At 50.3% G+C, this 12530-nt stretch overlaps 1 protein-coding gene across 1 annotated transcript; it reads right to left on the reverse strand.

Moving 5' to 3' along the window:
* Positions 1-1112: 1112 nt before the first annotated feature.
* LOC123929791 (CMRF35-like molecule 6) lies at positions 1113-5463 on the reverse strand. Its single transcript, XM_045985849.1, has 5 exons — positions 5065-5463; positions 4204-4539; positions 2593-2671; positions 1977-2030; positions 1113-1461 (listed from the first exon to the last, which is right to left on the reverse strand). Exons 1-5 carry the CDS (start codon positions 5123-5125, stop codon positions 1377-1379), a joined length of 615 nt encoding a protein of 204 aa, XP_045841805.1. The 5' UTR covers positions 5126-5463; the 3' UTR covers positions 1113-1376.
* Between the last annotated feature and the right edge of the window lie 7067 nt (positions 5464-12530).

Consider the following 12530-nt stretch of genomic DNA (forward strand, 5'->3'; position numbering starts at 1 on the left):
ACTTGGGTTTCCATTCCTCCACATTCCTGCCAATGCTTGCTCTTTCTTGTCATTTTGGTGATAGCCATTCTGACAGGTGTGAGGTGGTGTCTCATCATTGTTTTCTTTGCCTTCCCGTGATGATGAGGGATGTTGAGCACTTTTTTATGTACATGTTGGCCATTTATATGTCTTCTTTGGAAACTATTTAGTTCCTTTGCTGATTTTTTTTAAGAGAGAGAGAGAGAGCAAGCCTGAGTGGAGGGGAAAAGGGAGAGGGAGAGAACCTTAAGCAGATTCCACGAGCTCAGTGTGGAACTCGACGAAGAGCCTGACATGGGGCTTGAGCTCATGAGCCGAAATCAAGAATTGGAGGCTTAACCAACTAAGCCACCCAGGCACCCTTCTCTGCTCATGTTTTAACTGGATTGGTCAAAGGATACAAACTTCTGATTACAAGACGAATACATTCTGGAGACCTAACATATAGCATGAAGACAACAGCTAATGATATTCTGTTATATACTTGAAAGCTGCTAAGAGAATACATATTAGATGTTCTCACCACAAAAAAGAAATGGGAGTGATGTGGTGTGATGGTGATGTTAGCTAACACCTCAGTAGTAATCAGTTCACAATATATATGCATCAAATCAACAAGACCTACACCTTCAGCTCACATAATGTTATGTATCAGTTATACCTAAATAAAGCTGGAAAAAGTAAAAATAAAAGTAAACTTGGGAGGGGCGCCTGGGTGGCTCAGTTGTTAAGCGTCTGCCTTCAGCTCAGGTCATGATCCCAGGGTCCTGGGTTCGAGCCCCACATCAGGCTCCTGCTCAGCAGGAAGCCTTCTTCTCTCTCTCCCACTCCCCCTGCTTATGTTCCCTCTTTTGTTGTGTCTCTCTGTCAAATAAATAAGATCTTTTTAAAAAAAAAAAGTAAACTTGGGGACTGCTAAAAAATATAAGTATATAGATGGAAAATATATATGCATATATATGGCAAACCCATGAAGAAAACAAGGAGAACATGAATGTAAGATTCATACTTGGTTTCCTCAGAGGGCAGCTTGGGACTTCAGAAATATTAATGATGTATATTACTTAAGCTGTGAGGTGGGCACCGAAGGGTTGAAGAGTATTTGGGCTGTAAGGAGTATTTATTGGGAACATTCGTTTTGTCTACAAAAGATTGCAAGGAAGTTACAAAAGAGTTTACAGAGTATTCTGAATGAAATGAGGACGGTGGCTGGATGTGTTGGTCAGAACGCCATTCCCATTCATCAGATGGGCTTTGTTCCTGGGCGGGTCATCAATGGGCAATTGGTGTTACTGATTTTAGTTATTGGGCTGATGCCGCCTCCCCACCCCAGATCCCTTCTGAGGCCTGTTCCCTCAGAGGACCTCACTGAGCATGCTCCGGACCAGGGGCACCTCCAGGAAGACCAGGAGCCAGAAGTAGATGCTGCTGAGCAAGGACCTGTGGGGGACAGTGACAGGCAGTGAGCCACGTCCTCGGGGAGATGCCCTGGTACCTTCCACTTTCTTTCTGTCCCTGTGCCCATGTCCTGAGGCTACAACAGTCCACACAGAGATCAGGCCCAGATGGGTCCTTGGGCAGGACAGCCCCACATAACAGATTCTCCCGTGACCCTCAGGCTAACAATTGCCCTTGAGACAGGACTTTGAACATGGAGAGGGCCTGGCTATTGGAGTGACATAAGGGAGAACACAGGGAGCAGGTGGGACCTTAGATAGAACCTAGGAAAAGGGTTCTATCTAAGCCCTCCCCACTGGGGCTTATCCTATCTGTGGACTAGAAATCAGCACTAGATTACTCGTCTAATGTCTGCTCTCTCATCACCAGTATTTCCCATGAGGGACTGGAAGTGTTTGCTTTAGTCCTAGGGTCCATCTGGCACCTGTGTGGTGCCTCCAAACCTTACCCTTGAGATTCAGTGGTTAACGATGGAGGGAACGAATGACCGCACTCACCTCTTCTCTCCCTTAGAAGCCTGGTCTTCAGTAGGGTGACTCCTAGGTGAGGGCCTGTGGGGTGGAGAGCAGGGGAGAGACTGCAGGGGCCCCAAAGAACACCTGGCCTGGGCCGGGACCTGAAGGACCCCTTTGCACAACACTGGCACTAGTCTTCACTGGCCCCAGAGCCCAATTTCTGCAGATATCTGAGTGCCGGCTCCCCCCATCCTACAGGTCTCCAAGGAAATGTCCTCTCCCCAGCCAGGACTCCCTGATCATTGTGTATTGAAGAACAATCCCGCCTCCCATCACTCCCCACACATGCTCTCCCCCACCCATCTGACCTTGTTCCCCAAGCACTCGTCAGGAACTGGCATTTCCTCTATTGATGAATGTGTTGACTTCTTCAATGTGTGAATTTCCCAACTTTTGTCAGAGCCAAACTGCGTCTTGGTGGCCCAGGGCTGTATCCCTAGAAGAGGGCCTGGCGCATGGTAGGACTTCCACAGTGAGGTGTGGAATTGGTACATAAGTGTGGGACCGAGGCCACAACAGTCACACCCACACACCTCAGCTCCCGGCGTTCCCCAGAAATCACCCAGCTGTCAAAGGTCTCCCGCGGCTAGCCCCTTACCCAGGATGTTGGCTGGAACTGGGGGACTCCTGAGAGGTCGTGGTCTTCCATGTGGGGTCTGGCAGGGTCGAGTGAAGACCTGGGATTGATGAGGGAGGAGAAGGCAGGCTGAGGACAAGCCAAGCAGACACCCCACAATCCCACCTCCCGTACTCCTGGGTGGGACAGGTGACACTCCTCCAGGAACTTCCCAGCTGTCTTCATGGCAATGCCTTCCTAGAGGGAAAAAGAACCTTAACACTGACAATGGCAAGGCCTCCAGTATCCTGTGAGTCTTCTTTAACACAGGAAAAGCCTTCTGAAACCTCCCCTTTTCCTTACCTCCCCAAACTTCCAAGTATACAATCAGCCATCCCTCACAACCCCAGGCAGCAGCTCTTTCTGCCCTGGGGTCCTGTCTCTGAGCTTTAATGAAACCACCATTTTGCACCAAAGATGTCTCAAGGATTCTTTCTTGGTTGTAAGCTCTGGACCCCACCCCACCAAACCTCACCCATATTCCAAATCACATCAAGGGTGCTGGGGGCCCTCTTGAAGTTGGGGGCTGTGGTGCTGGGTGAGGGAGAAGCAGATGCCAGTCCTGCTGTCCTCCCCTGGGTTCTCCCACTCTCTGTCAGCTGTGTGGCTTCGACTCCCATAGTCCTGGTCACTCAGTCCATCTGGACAGGTGTCGGGGCTCCACATCCGCTCACAGCCACACGCAGGCCTGCCTGGAACTCCGGCCTCCCTGGCCCCCTCTGCAGGTGCACCCTGGCCAGATGGGCGATTTCAGAGGCAGAGCATCCTCCCAGCAGGGCATGGGACAGTGTGTGGAAGGAGCTCAGGGCTCTGGGCTCAGCCACCCCGCCCCGGTTTCCCCTGGCAGAGGATAGGCTGAACTTTCCTCTGTAGAGATTGATCCAGAGCTGGGACTGGGAGCCGGATCCTCAGACAGGGCTGTTGTCTGGAGTGAGGACCATGAAACAGAACCCCCATATCAGTGTCTGGGGCTCCTTCTTGGGCCACTGTCGAGACTGCTGCAGACCCCCAGCATCACAGCTGTGAGGCTGGTGCTCAGGAGCCATCCAAGACACAGTGATGTCCTGTTAGAGCCCTGGGGTCCTGGGCAGCCAGTAAGGGGGAGGAGCCAGAGCCCTAGGGTCCCGTTCCTTATTGGGAGGACAGAGAGACGTCCAAAAAGAGGCTCAGGACACTTTCAGCATGGACAGGACCCTTGTCAGGACAGGAAGGCAGACAGCTGTCCCCAGACTCAGGGCCATTCCCATTGCCCACCCTGGGAGAGCTTTAAGGCATGAGAGTGTGACAGGGCGGGGCACACTGAGACACTTAGGTCAGCCTGAGGTGTACATGTGGTTGTGTGAGTGTACAGACAACACAATACCTGCACACACACTTACACACAGACAAATACACAGACCGAATGCACCACACACACACACACACACACACACACACACACAGGCACACCCCCAGTGTCCTGTGTCACCCACCCCATCCTCACCCCGCTCTTCTATCCCATGTCCCACCACTTTCCTGACAGGGTCAGGGTGACCAGCCCCAGTCTCAGGCAGCCCTAGTGCTGGTGTCGGGGGAGGGGTGTGCACAGCTCACCTGGGGTCACAGACACCACAACTCGGAACGTGAGGTCGAGCAAATATTCTGGGAGCCATGATGTATCGATCCCACACCGGTATGTTCCTGCATCACCTTCTGTGAGGTTCTCCAAGGTCACTGTGAAGGTGAGGTTTGCAGGACGGTCCCTGATGGACACTCGGTCCTTCCTCACTTCTATGTCTGCTTCTTTGGTCACCACAATATCCCCCAAGCATGGGCTCCTGCACCAGTACTTGGCATTCTCTCTGAATTCCTCCTCGTACTGACATTGCACGCTCAGGGATCCCCCCACGGGGCCCGTCACGGAGGTGGGGCCACGCAGGGACCAACAACCTGGAAAACACAGCCGAGGGTAACCCTTCACCGGATGGGCCTGGGTCAAGGGGATGTGAGGTCAAGGTGACCACTGAGTCCTTGAAGGGCCCTCAGGGTCTGGAGGAGGCCTTGGCAGGAGACAGGTCTTCTGAGATTAGAAAGCAGATGTACCTTCCTTCTCACAGAGTGGACCAAGGTTTCCTTGGTGTGTCTTGGTGTGTGTGTGTGTGTGTGTGTGTGTGTATGTGTGTGTGTGTGTGATGCAACAAGACCTTGTTCTGACTGTGACACTACAGTAACGGTGGTCACAGGAGCCCCTCCACTCAGGGCTGTTCTGTCCACTATAATGGACACGACTCACCTGCTTTATGCACTAAATCCTCCTGGTCACTGCTGAGGCAGTGCCGGACAATCTGAGAATCTTCTCTGCTCTCCCTCCTCCCTCCCACGTCCTCCTCCCCTCCCCTGCCTCCCACCCTCATCCCCCTGTCTCCCACCCTCCCACCCAGGGCAGACTTCCCTGCCCAGCTCAGCCCCGCTCACCTGGGACCTGCAGAAGGAGCAGCGCTGCAGCCAGCCACAGCCTCCCGTCCCCTGGGGTCATGTCCGCAGCACAGACGTCACCCACAGCAATGCCAGGCTCCTGAGGGGGGATAATTTCAAGCCTCCTCACGGAGGGTCCTCTCTGCAGGGCCCACTTCTGCTTTCTGAGACCTCTTTGCTTCCTCGTCCTGCCTGTGTTTGGTCTCACAATCTTCCACGCTGACTCAAGCTGGTTGGGGTGCAGGAAGCTCGGAGACAGAAGCAGCAAGGGCTGAGGCAGAGTCCTGGACCTGGTGCACCATATCTGCTCAATCCTGATGTCATGACAGCTCCTGGTCCAGGAATGGATTGTGATTGCCGTCCCCTTTCACAGCCAACATCTGCTCCTCTCACCGTCCATACTCGCCCCACAAATGGAGCAACATGGGAGCATTTCCTGCTCAGTGGAATGTCCGCAACCCTGTGACGTGTCATTTCCTTCTGGTCAGGATGGACCATGTCTGGGGTGGAGCCCCCAGCAGCCCATCTTCTCAGGCATCAGTGGTGACCACGGTGGTGTTAGGAACCCCCAGCATGCAGCTCTGAGCACCCACAGTCCCTGTAAGGCCCTTGCTCTCCTCTGGCCACACAAGTTGACACTGTGACCTCTGATGCTTTCAAAGGTTCCATTTGGGTTCTGGGTTCCGAACCAGGGTACTAATTCCCCAGGTGTGCTTCTCTCCTGTGTGTTTCCCTGTTCTCAAGACATGGACATGGAACAGCCATCACCATCCCATGTGCACCTCATTTTGACTCCTTCTTGTTTGGAATGTCCACCCTACTGTGACTCTCAGGGTAGAGGACTGCCAATGGACAAGAGGGTCCAGAGACTGAAGGAGCTGATGGGACGTTGGGGACATGTGAAGCTGCGACTGGGCCTCTTCTCTCCATCCAGTGGTAAGAGGATCCATTGTGTAAGAAGAGGGTGGTCTGACAAAACACTGGCTGCTGGTGTCCATTTTGGGTTCACATGGTGACCAGGGGCTTCTTCTAGGAGCAGAATTGGGGGATGGTCCATGCCAGGAGGTGGGGAGTTGGGTCTGTCCTAACTCAGAGTGGCTTGTTCTCATGACACGATGGGTTTGGGGTAAGTTTACTCTGGAAATGGTATGGAGATGGGTCACAGTGCAGGGCCTGACATCTTGCCTGGGTTATGCCAACTCTTCAAACTTGACATACACAACCAGGTCAATCAATTTCCCCCTAAACACTCTGCCCAGACCTGCTCTTCCTCCACACTATCTTATCCCGATCTAAGGCCACAGCATTCTCAGAGTTATTGCAACCCGACCCTGTCATCCAGAATTCCTCTCTCTGCCCCTCCCCATTAATATTTCTTCTCGCATCTCCGTCTGCCCATACCCTCTCTTCCTCCTGACATTACAGCAATCCTCTCTCCTCTCAGTATAATAGTGCCATCCCTGTTCCTCCCAGTCCCCTTGAGCTTTGTCCTCCCTCTGTTCCACTCATCAGCAAGAGAGCTCTGCAACAAAACTCAGAAGTAGCCAGTACACCCTTGGTCCCAAGTCCTTCAGATGAAACCCACTCTCTGTGCTTGTCTTACACGGTCTGAGTGGCCCAGCCACTCCTCGGTTCTGCATTTCTATGTGTTTCCCCAAACAATGTGCTCCATGTTCTATCCACTGCGCCCACCCTTCCCCAGAGCCTTAGCACCTGCTTGTCCCTCTCCTTGGATCCTCTGCCCACCTCATCTCACTGCTTCTTCCTTCTACTCTTTAGATTGCACCTTGGATGTACTCCCTTAGAAATGTCTCTTCGATCACTCTTCCTGGGGTCACTGTTGTCTCAATGTCCAAGCCCTGTTTGTTTCATGCATAGTTCACCGAATCTTGTCATATGTTTACTTTTGGTGGTCTCTGTGCATCTCCACCACTGGGATAGACCTCATATCATCGCAGCATTTGGGGTCTACTTCATTCTTCACACAATGACTCAGTGGCCTACTGCACTTTGTGACCAATGGTTGGCCTCTGATAACTGTTCACAGAAGGAGTGAATGAGTGATTGAGTGAATGAATAAACACAAAATTGGCGGCAGACATGGCCCTAGACAACTGTGGTCCAATGAGATGTGGTACCTATGGTGGTCTAACAAATTCCCCCAGAACGTAGTGGCTCAAAACAATTAATATTTATTATCTCACACTTGCTGAGAGTCACAAATCTGAGAGTGTCTTATCTGGGTGGTTGTGGCTCAGCGTGTCTCTTTCACAATGTTGTGGTCAAGATGTTGACCAGACTATACTCATTAGAAGGCTGGACTGGCCTGAAGGATCTGCTTCAGAGATGACACGTCCACTTGGGGTAAGCAGGAGTCCTTAGCTCCTCACCCAATACAACTGCTTCGGTGTCTTCATGAGGTGACATCCAGCTTCTCCCGGAGAGTGATCCAAGAAAGAGCAAGGCACATCATATTTATGATTTATCCTTGGAGGTCGTGTACCATTGTTTCTGCCATATCTGGGGATCACACACCCACCCTTGACACAATATAGAGGGCCCCTGCCAAGGGATGTAGATATCTGGTCTGAGTGGAGGCTGTGAAAGGATATGATTCCTAAAATATCAGATATCTATGTATTTATATTTGTGCAATTTCCAATTCTCCTGTGACACGCCAATAAAAGATTTTTAAAAACCAAACATCAAAACACGAAAGTATACCTCTGAAACTTTGCTTGATTTGGGTGGGGGGTATAGATGTTCATTGGTTTTCTGTCACACAGCAAAGAGTTTCCATAATCTTCCCCGCAACTAGTTACCCTGCCTAAAGCTCAGGCACCAATAACCTAAGCAGAAGCGTATCTTGAGTGATGATATCAGGATGGAATGCAGATTCCTCTGGTTTGACGGCTCAAGTGCCTTTCCCAAAGACCATGATGCTGGCAGGCAGAGAGTGGCCAGCAACCAGCAAGAGGGAGAAGCACCATCTCCAGACCCAGGAGAGGGTCTGCAGAATGAGAGGGTTTGTCAAGCAGCTGGTGGCCATTGTAACACAATTTGAGAAACTTGACAGGGACTCAGGGTTTCTTCAGTCTTCTCAGCCCACCACCTTCTCTTCCAGCTCTCCTTCACTTCCCATTGCATCTTCCTTTTGTAAAAACTTGAGTTTCTGCAACTCGTGGCTGAGTTGAGAAGTTGGAAGACCCACCAGGTGCACAGAGCAATTACAACAGAAATTTGACTTCAGGTTTGAGTCTGCGGTGTGATGATTCACGGTATGGGTTAACTGTCCACGGACTGCTCAGATGGAAGATGATCTTGGGTGTGTCTGGGAGCACGTTTCTGGAGGAGAGGAGCATTTGAATCCGTGGACTCAGTGAGGTAGGTGCCCTCTCTGGGGTGGGTGGGCCTCATCCAGTCCAATCTGTTGAGGGTCTGAGTAGAAGTGGATGACCAGCAGAGGAAGGAGGAATTCGCCCTTTGCTGCCTGATGGCTTCAGCTGGGGCGTCCATCTCTTCCCACCCTCTGTACTCCGGGCTCGCAGGCCCTTGAACTCAGAATGGATTTCACCACCAGCTCTCTTGGGTGCTCCTCAGCTCCCATCACCGTGGGAGCCTCTTCCGTTAATGAACTCTTCACAGGCATGCTTCTCCTACTGGTTCTGTTTGTCCAGAGAACCCTCACGGACACACGTGTGTATCTGACCCTGTGGCAACTGACTTCTTCAACCCCAAGCCTGCACACGAGGACCTCATTCAGGAAGATCCATGTGAGGACTCAACAGGAAGATGCAAAACCTCATCAGTTCCTCTCACCCGCAGCGTGACCTCCCAGGACATCTCCTAGAGTTGGTGGAATGCAGGTGTTTCAAGGGGCTGCTACAGAGAGACACAGAGAAAACAGCCAGGATGTCAGCAGGCTGAGCATGGAAGAGCATGGGGACCATCCCCACGTGAACTGGGTCTGCGTTTTGCGAGGGAAATAGTGATGAAAGAAAGACCAAGTTACAGGCAAATGTTAGCGCCTTTCCTTGGTCTGGAATCAGAAGTATCTGCTTTATTCCTCTTTGGCTTTAGGGTCTCTGTGAGGCTTAAAAACACCTGGGAGACTTTTGTTTTGTGAAACTCTCAAGAGTCTGAAGAAAAGAGGGATGTCCAAGTAGGGTTACAAACATTCTGGGCTATTTGAGAGTGGGAAGAGGTAAGTTCTTGACTTGGGTCCCAGTGTTAGCCTGGAGGATGAAGAGTTCCCCGGCCTGCCTGCACCTGGAGCCTCAGGTGTCCCTACTCTCTGACAGTGTCCCCATGGGCACCAGCTTATCTAGGACACTGGGACAGACCCCTGCGCTGTGTGCTCACAGCTCGTGGACGTGCTCAGGAATCAACTTTTGGATATGCAAGTGGTCATAGGGCATAATTAATTGGTCTAGGAAATTGATTCCTGAATCACAAAGTTAATTCCCTCGTGTTTAGTTCGAATAAGACACATGCACATGTAGAAATAGCAGGATGAACATGTAAGTCAGGGCAGCCCTGTGATTGTATTGATAGTTCAATTTAGACAATATGTTAAAGACGACAATTGATGCTGCTAACGGGAGGCCAGGCAAGAGCCAAGGGCAGACTTCTCTCCTTGCGCTACAAGATAGACCCTCCCACCACAACCTCCTGCCCATTTCTGCCCATCTTCTTGGTCCTCGCCCCTCTGCCTCCTTGTTTCCCATCCCCTCAGCCACCTTCCCTTAGACCTTGCTGGCACGGATCCCAGGGAGTCCTTGAAAGAGCTGCTTCCCTCACTCCTGGGCAATAAGGGGAAGCATCGCCAGGTGTCACCATACCAAGTTCCATGTCAGCTGACCGTGGTCGGGAGGGGGCACTGGATCTATCGACCTCTTCCGGGGAGTATGAATTCCAGAAGAACCATGTGGGCACTGCTTCTCAATAAAGCTGAGGCCCTGGGCTAGAGTCAGAGATGTCCTGTCTTTCTACCTGGTTCTATACCCTCCCCTGGGCACAGGTGATGAGGGTCCTGACTTATTCTAGTCTGAACTACCCTTTGGGCTCCGGACCCCTGGTTGCATCTCGAGCTCTGGACCTGTGAATGTCTGGGTCCACCTCTAGTTGAGCCCAAGGGAGACAGCTCAAGCTGGTGAGCAGCATGGTGCTTGCGGAGGGAAGCCGACTGTAGGGCTGAGCCGGAGGAGGAAAGGTCATCTAGGTCAACCAGACCCAGGATACAGTGGGTCTAGTTCTAACGCCTGGGGTGGCCAGGATCAGAGTATTTGAATCATCCCAGCGGACCTAACAGCAGAGAAGCAATCCTGTTAGAGAATTCTTTTTAAGTACTTGAAGAAGGGGCTGCCCACAAGTTTGCGAAATGGTCACGATCGCCATCTATTGGTGGCTTGAAGAACTGCCACAAGTGTGCTCTGGGTATTACCTTCATCCTCATCCTGGAGGTTGGGGACTAGAAATGCCTTTTGTGCAAAACATAAGAGACTCTTGAGCATAGGAAACAAACTGAGGTTTGCTGAACGAGGTGGGTTGGGGGGATGGGGTAACTGGGTGATGGACATTACGGAAGGCACGTGATGTAATGAGACCTGGGTGTGATGTAAGACTGACGACTCACTAACTCCTACCTCTGAATCTCAAATACAGTATATGTTAATGAACTGAACTTAAGTTCAAAAGCTAAAAAACAGAACTGTCTTTTGTAGTCGAGTATCAAGGCCTGTCATGATTCCTCCAGATCTTTCCAGACAGAGGGCCAGAGCTCATGGAAATTCTGGAGCCCCATGGAAGAAAGGATATTTGGTTTTCAGACAGATAGATGAGAGCTCAGGTTTACGGAGAAAGGCCTTTAAATTATATACATTTTCTTTGATTTCCGACATCAGCCTTTTGTCATTTGGGGCATCCATATCCAGGACATATTTGGTTATGCTTGTACCTAATCATTTCATTTTCTTTGGAGTAAGTGTAAATGGAATGCATGTTATTTCAGGTTTCCATAAGTTCACTTGTTAGTATATGGACATGTGATTGACTGATGTGTGTTCATCTTGTATCCCATGACCTGCTGAACTCACCTCTTAGTTCTATGAGGTGTGGTAGATTGCTTGAGATTTTCTACATAGACAATTATGTCATCTGCAAACAGGGTCAGCTTTATTCTTCTTCTCCATTCTCTATGACCTTATTTCTTTATCTGACCTACTGCAATGGCCATAATTGCCATGGCTAAGATGACTATATGGTGAGAGTGGGCATCTCTGCCTTGCTCAGGATCTTACAGGGAAAACTCAGTTTTTGATCACTAACAATAATGTCAGCTGTATTTTTCCTTTAGGTGATCTTCATCAAGTCGAGGAAATTCCTTCTTATTCCTTCTTAAAGTTAAGAGATTCCTTCTTGAAAATGCTCATATTTTTATAAGTTTCTTTTTGATCATGAGTGGGTATAAGAGTTGGTCATACACTTTTCCAGCATCATTTGATATGATCCTATGATTTTTCTCCTCCTTACTTTAGTATGGTGGATTACAGTGATTCAGTTTTCAACGTTGAACCAGCCTTCTCTACCTGGAACAAACCTCACTCCGTCACGGTGCATAATTCTTTGCTGGATTCCATCTGCTTGCCTTGCCTATCCATCTACCTTACCCCCAGAGTCCTGCCCACTGGCCTCTCAGGACCCTCCCCTGGCCTGAGCTTTGCCTTTGTTCAGACCTTCTACTTTCCCTCCCTCAACTGCCTGAGGCTCTCACCCAACAGGAGACAAATCATGAGAGAATATGGATTCTGGGAAACAAACCTAGGGTTTTCGAGGGGATGTGGGTGGGGGAATGGAGTAGCTGCGTGGTGGGTATAATCGAGGGCACGCGTTGTGATGAGCACTGGGTGCTCTATGCAACTAATGAATCACTGAGCATTACATCGAAAACTAATGATGTGCTTGCTGTACAGTGGTTAACTGAACCATCATCATCATCCTCATCATCATCATCCTCATCATCATCATCATAATGAAAGAGTCTACTCCTGTCCTCTGTCACCCCATTCATTGAACTCTCATCCATTCCTCCTTATGACACTTCTTCTTATAAAACAATATTCTTTATTGAGTTTTCAAAAGCACCCATTAGCATAGAAAGGCCTCGTTTTGTTGATTGCTTTCTTCCCAGCACCTAGAAATAAGTGTGGTGCCACAGGGGTTCTTGGTGAATATTTGGTGAGTGGTTGTAGAAAGGAAGGAACGTTGCGTTGAGAGCCTGCACTGGGCGTTCTCAAGAGGACAAGGTCATTGAAAAGCAGGCCTTCCCTCACCTCGGGCTCTCTGGTCACCTGGGCTGTGCTTGGTGTTCTCTGCTCACGAGTTAGGAGTCCTAGGGCGTCCCTCCCCCATTCTCCCCAGCAAAACGCCACGCACATCGACTTGTGTGTGTAATGGATCTCATTGCT

The sequence above is a fragment of the Meles meles genome, chromosome 18, assembly GCF_922984935.1.
Source record: "Meles meles chromosome 18, mMelMel3.1 paternal haplotype, whole genome shotgun sequence".
In the NCBI taxonomy this organism is placed as follows: Eukaryota; Metazoa; Chordata; class Mammalia; order Carnivora; family Mustelidae; genus Meles; species Meles meles.

What these genes read in the sequence shown, in the direction of transcription:
- LOC123929791 (XM_045985849.1), bottom strand. Translation starts at nt 5,125, where the DNA reads ATGACCCCAGGGGACGGGAGGCTGTGGCTGGCTGCAGCGCTGCTCCTT. An exon ending in GCTCCTTCTGCAGGTCCCAG is followed by an intron (nt 4,540 to 5,064) that starts GTGAGCGGGGCT and finishes TGTGTTTTCCAG; the next exon opens with GTTGTTGGTCCCTGCGTGGC. An exon ending in GCTTCTAAGGGAGAGAAGAG is followed by an intron (nt 1,462 to 1,976) that starts GTGAGTGCGGTC and finishes TGTCCCCCACAG; the next exon opens with GTCCTTGCTCAGCAGCATCT.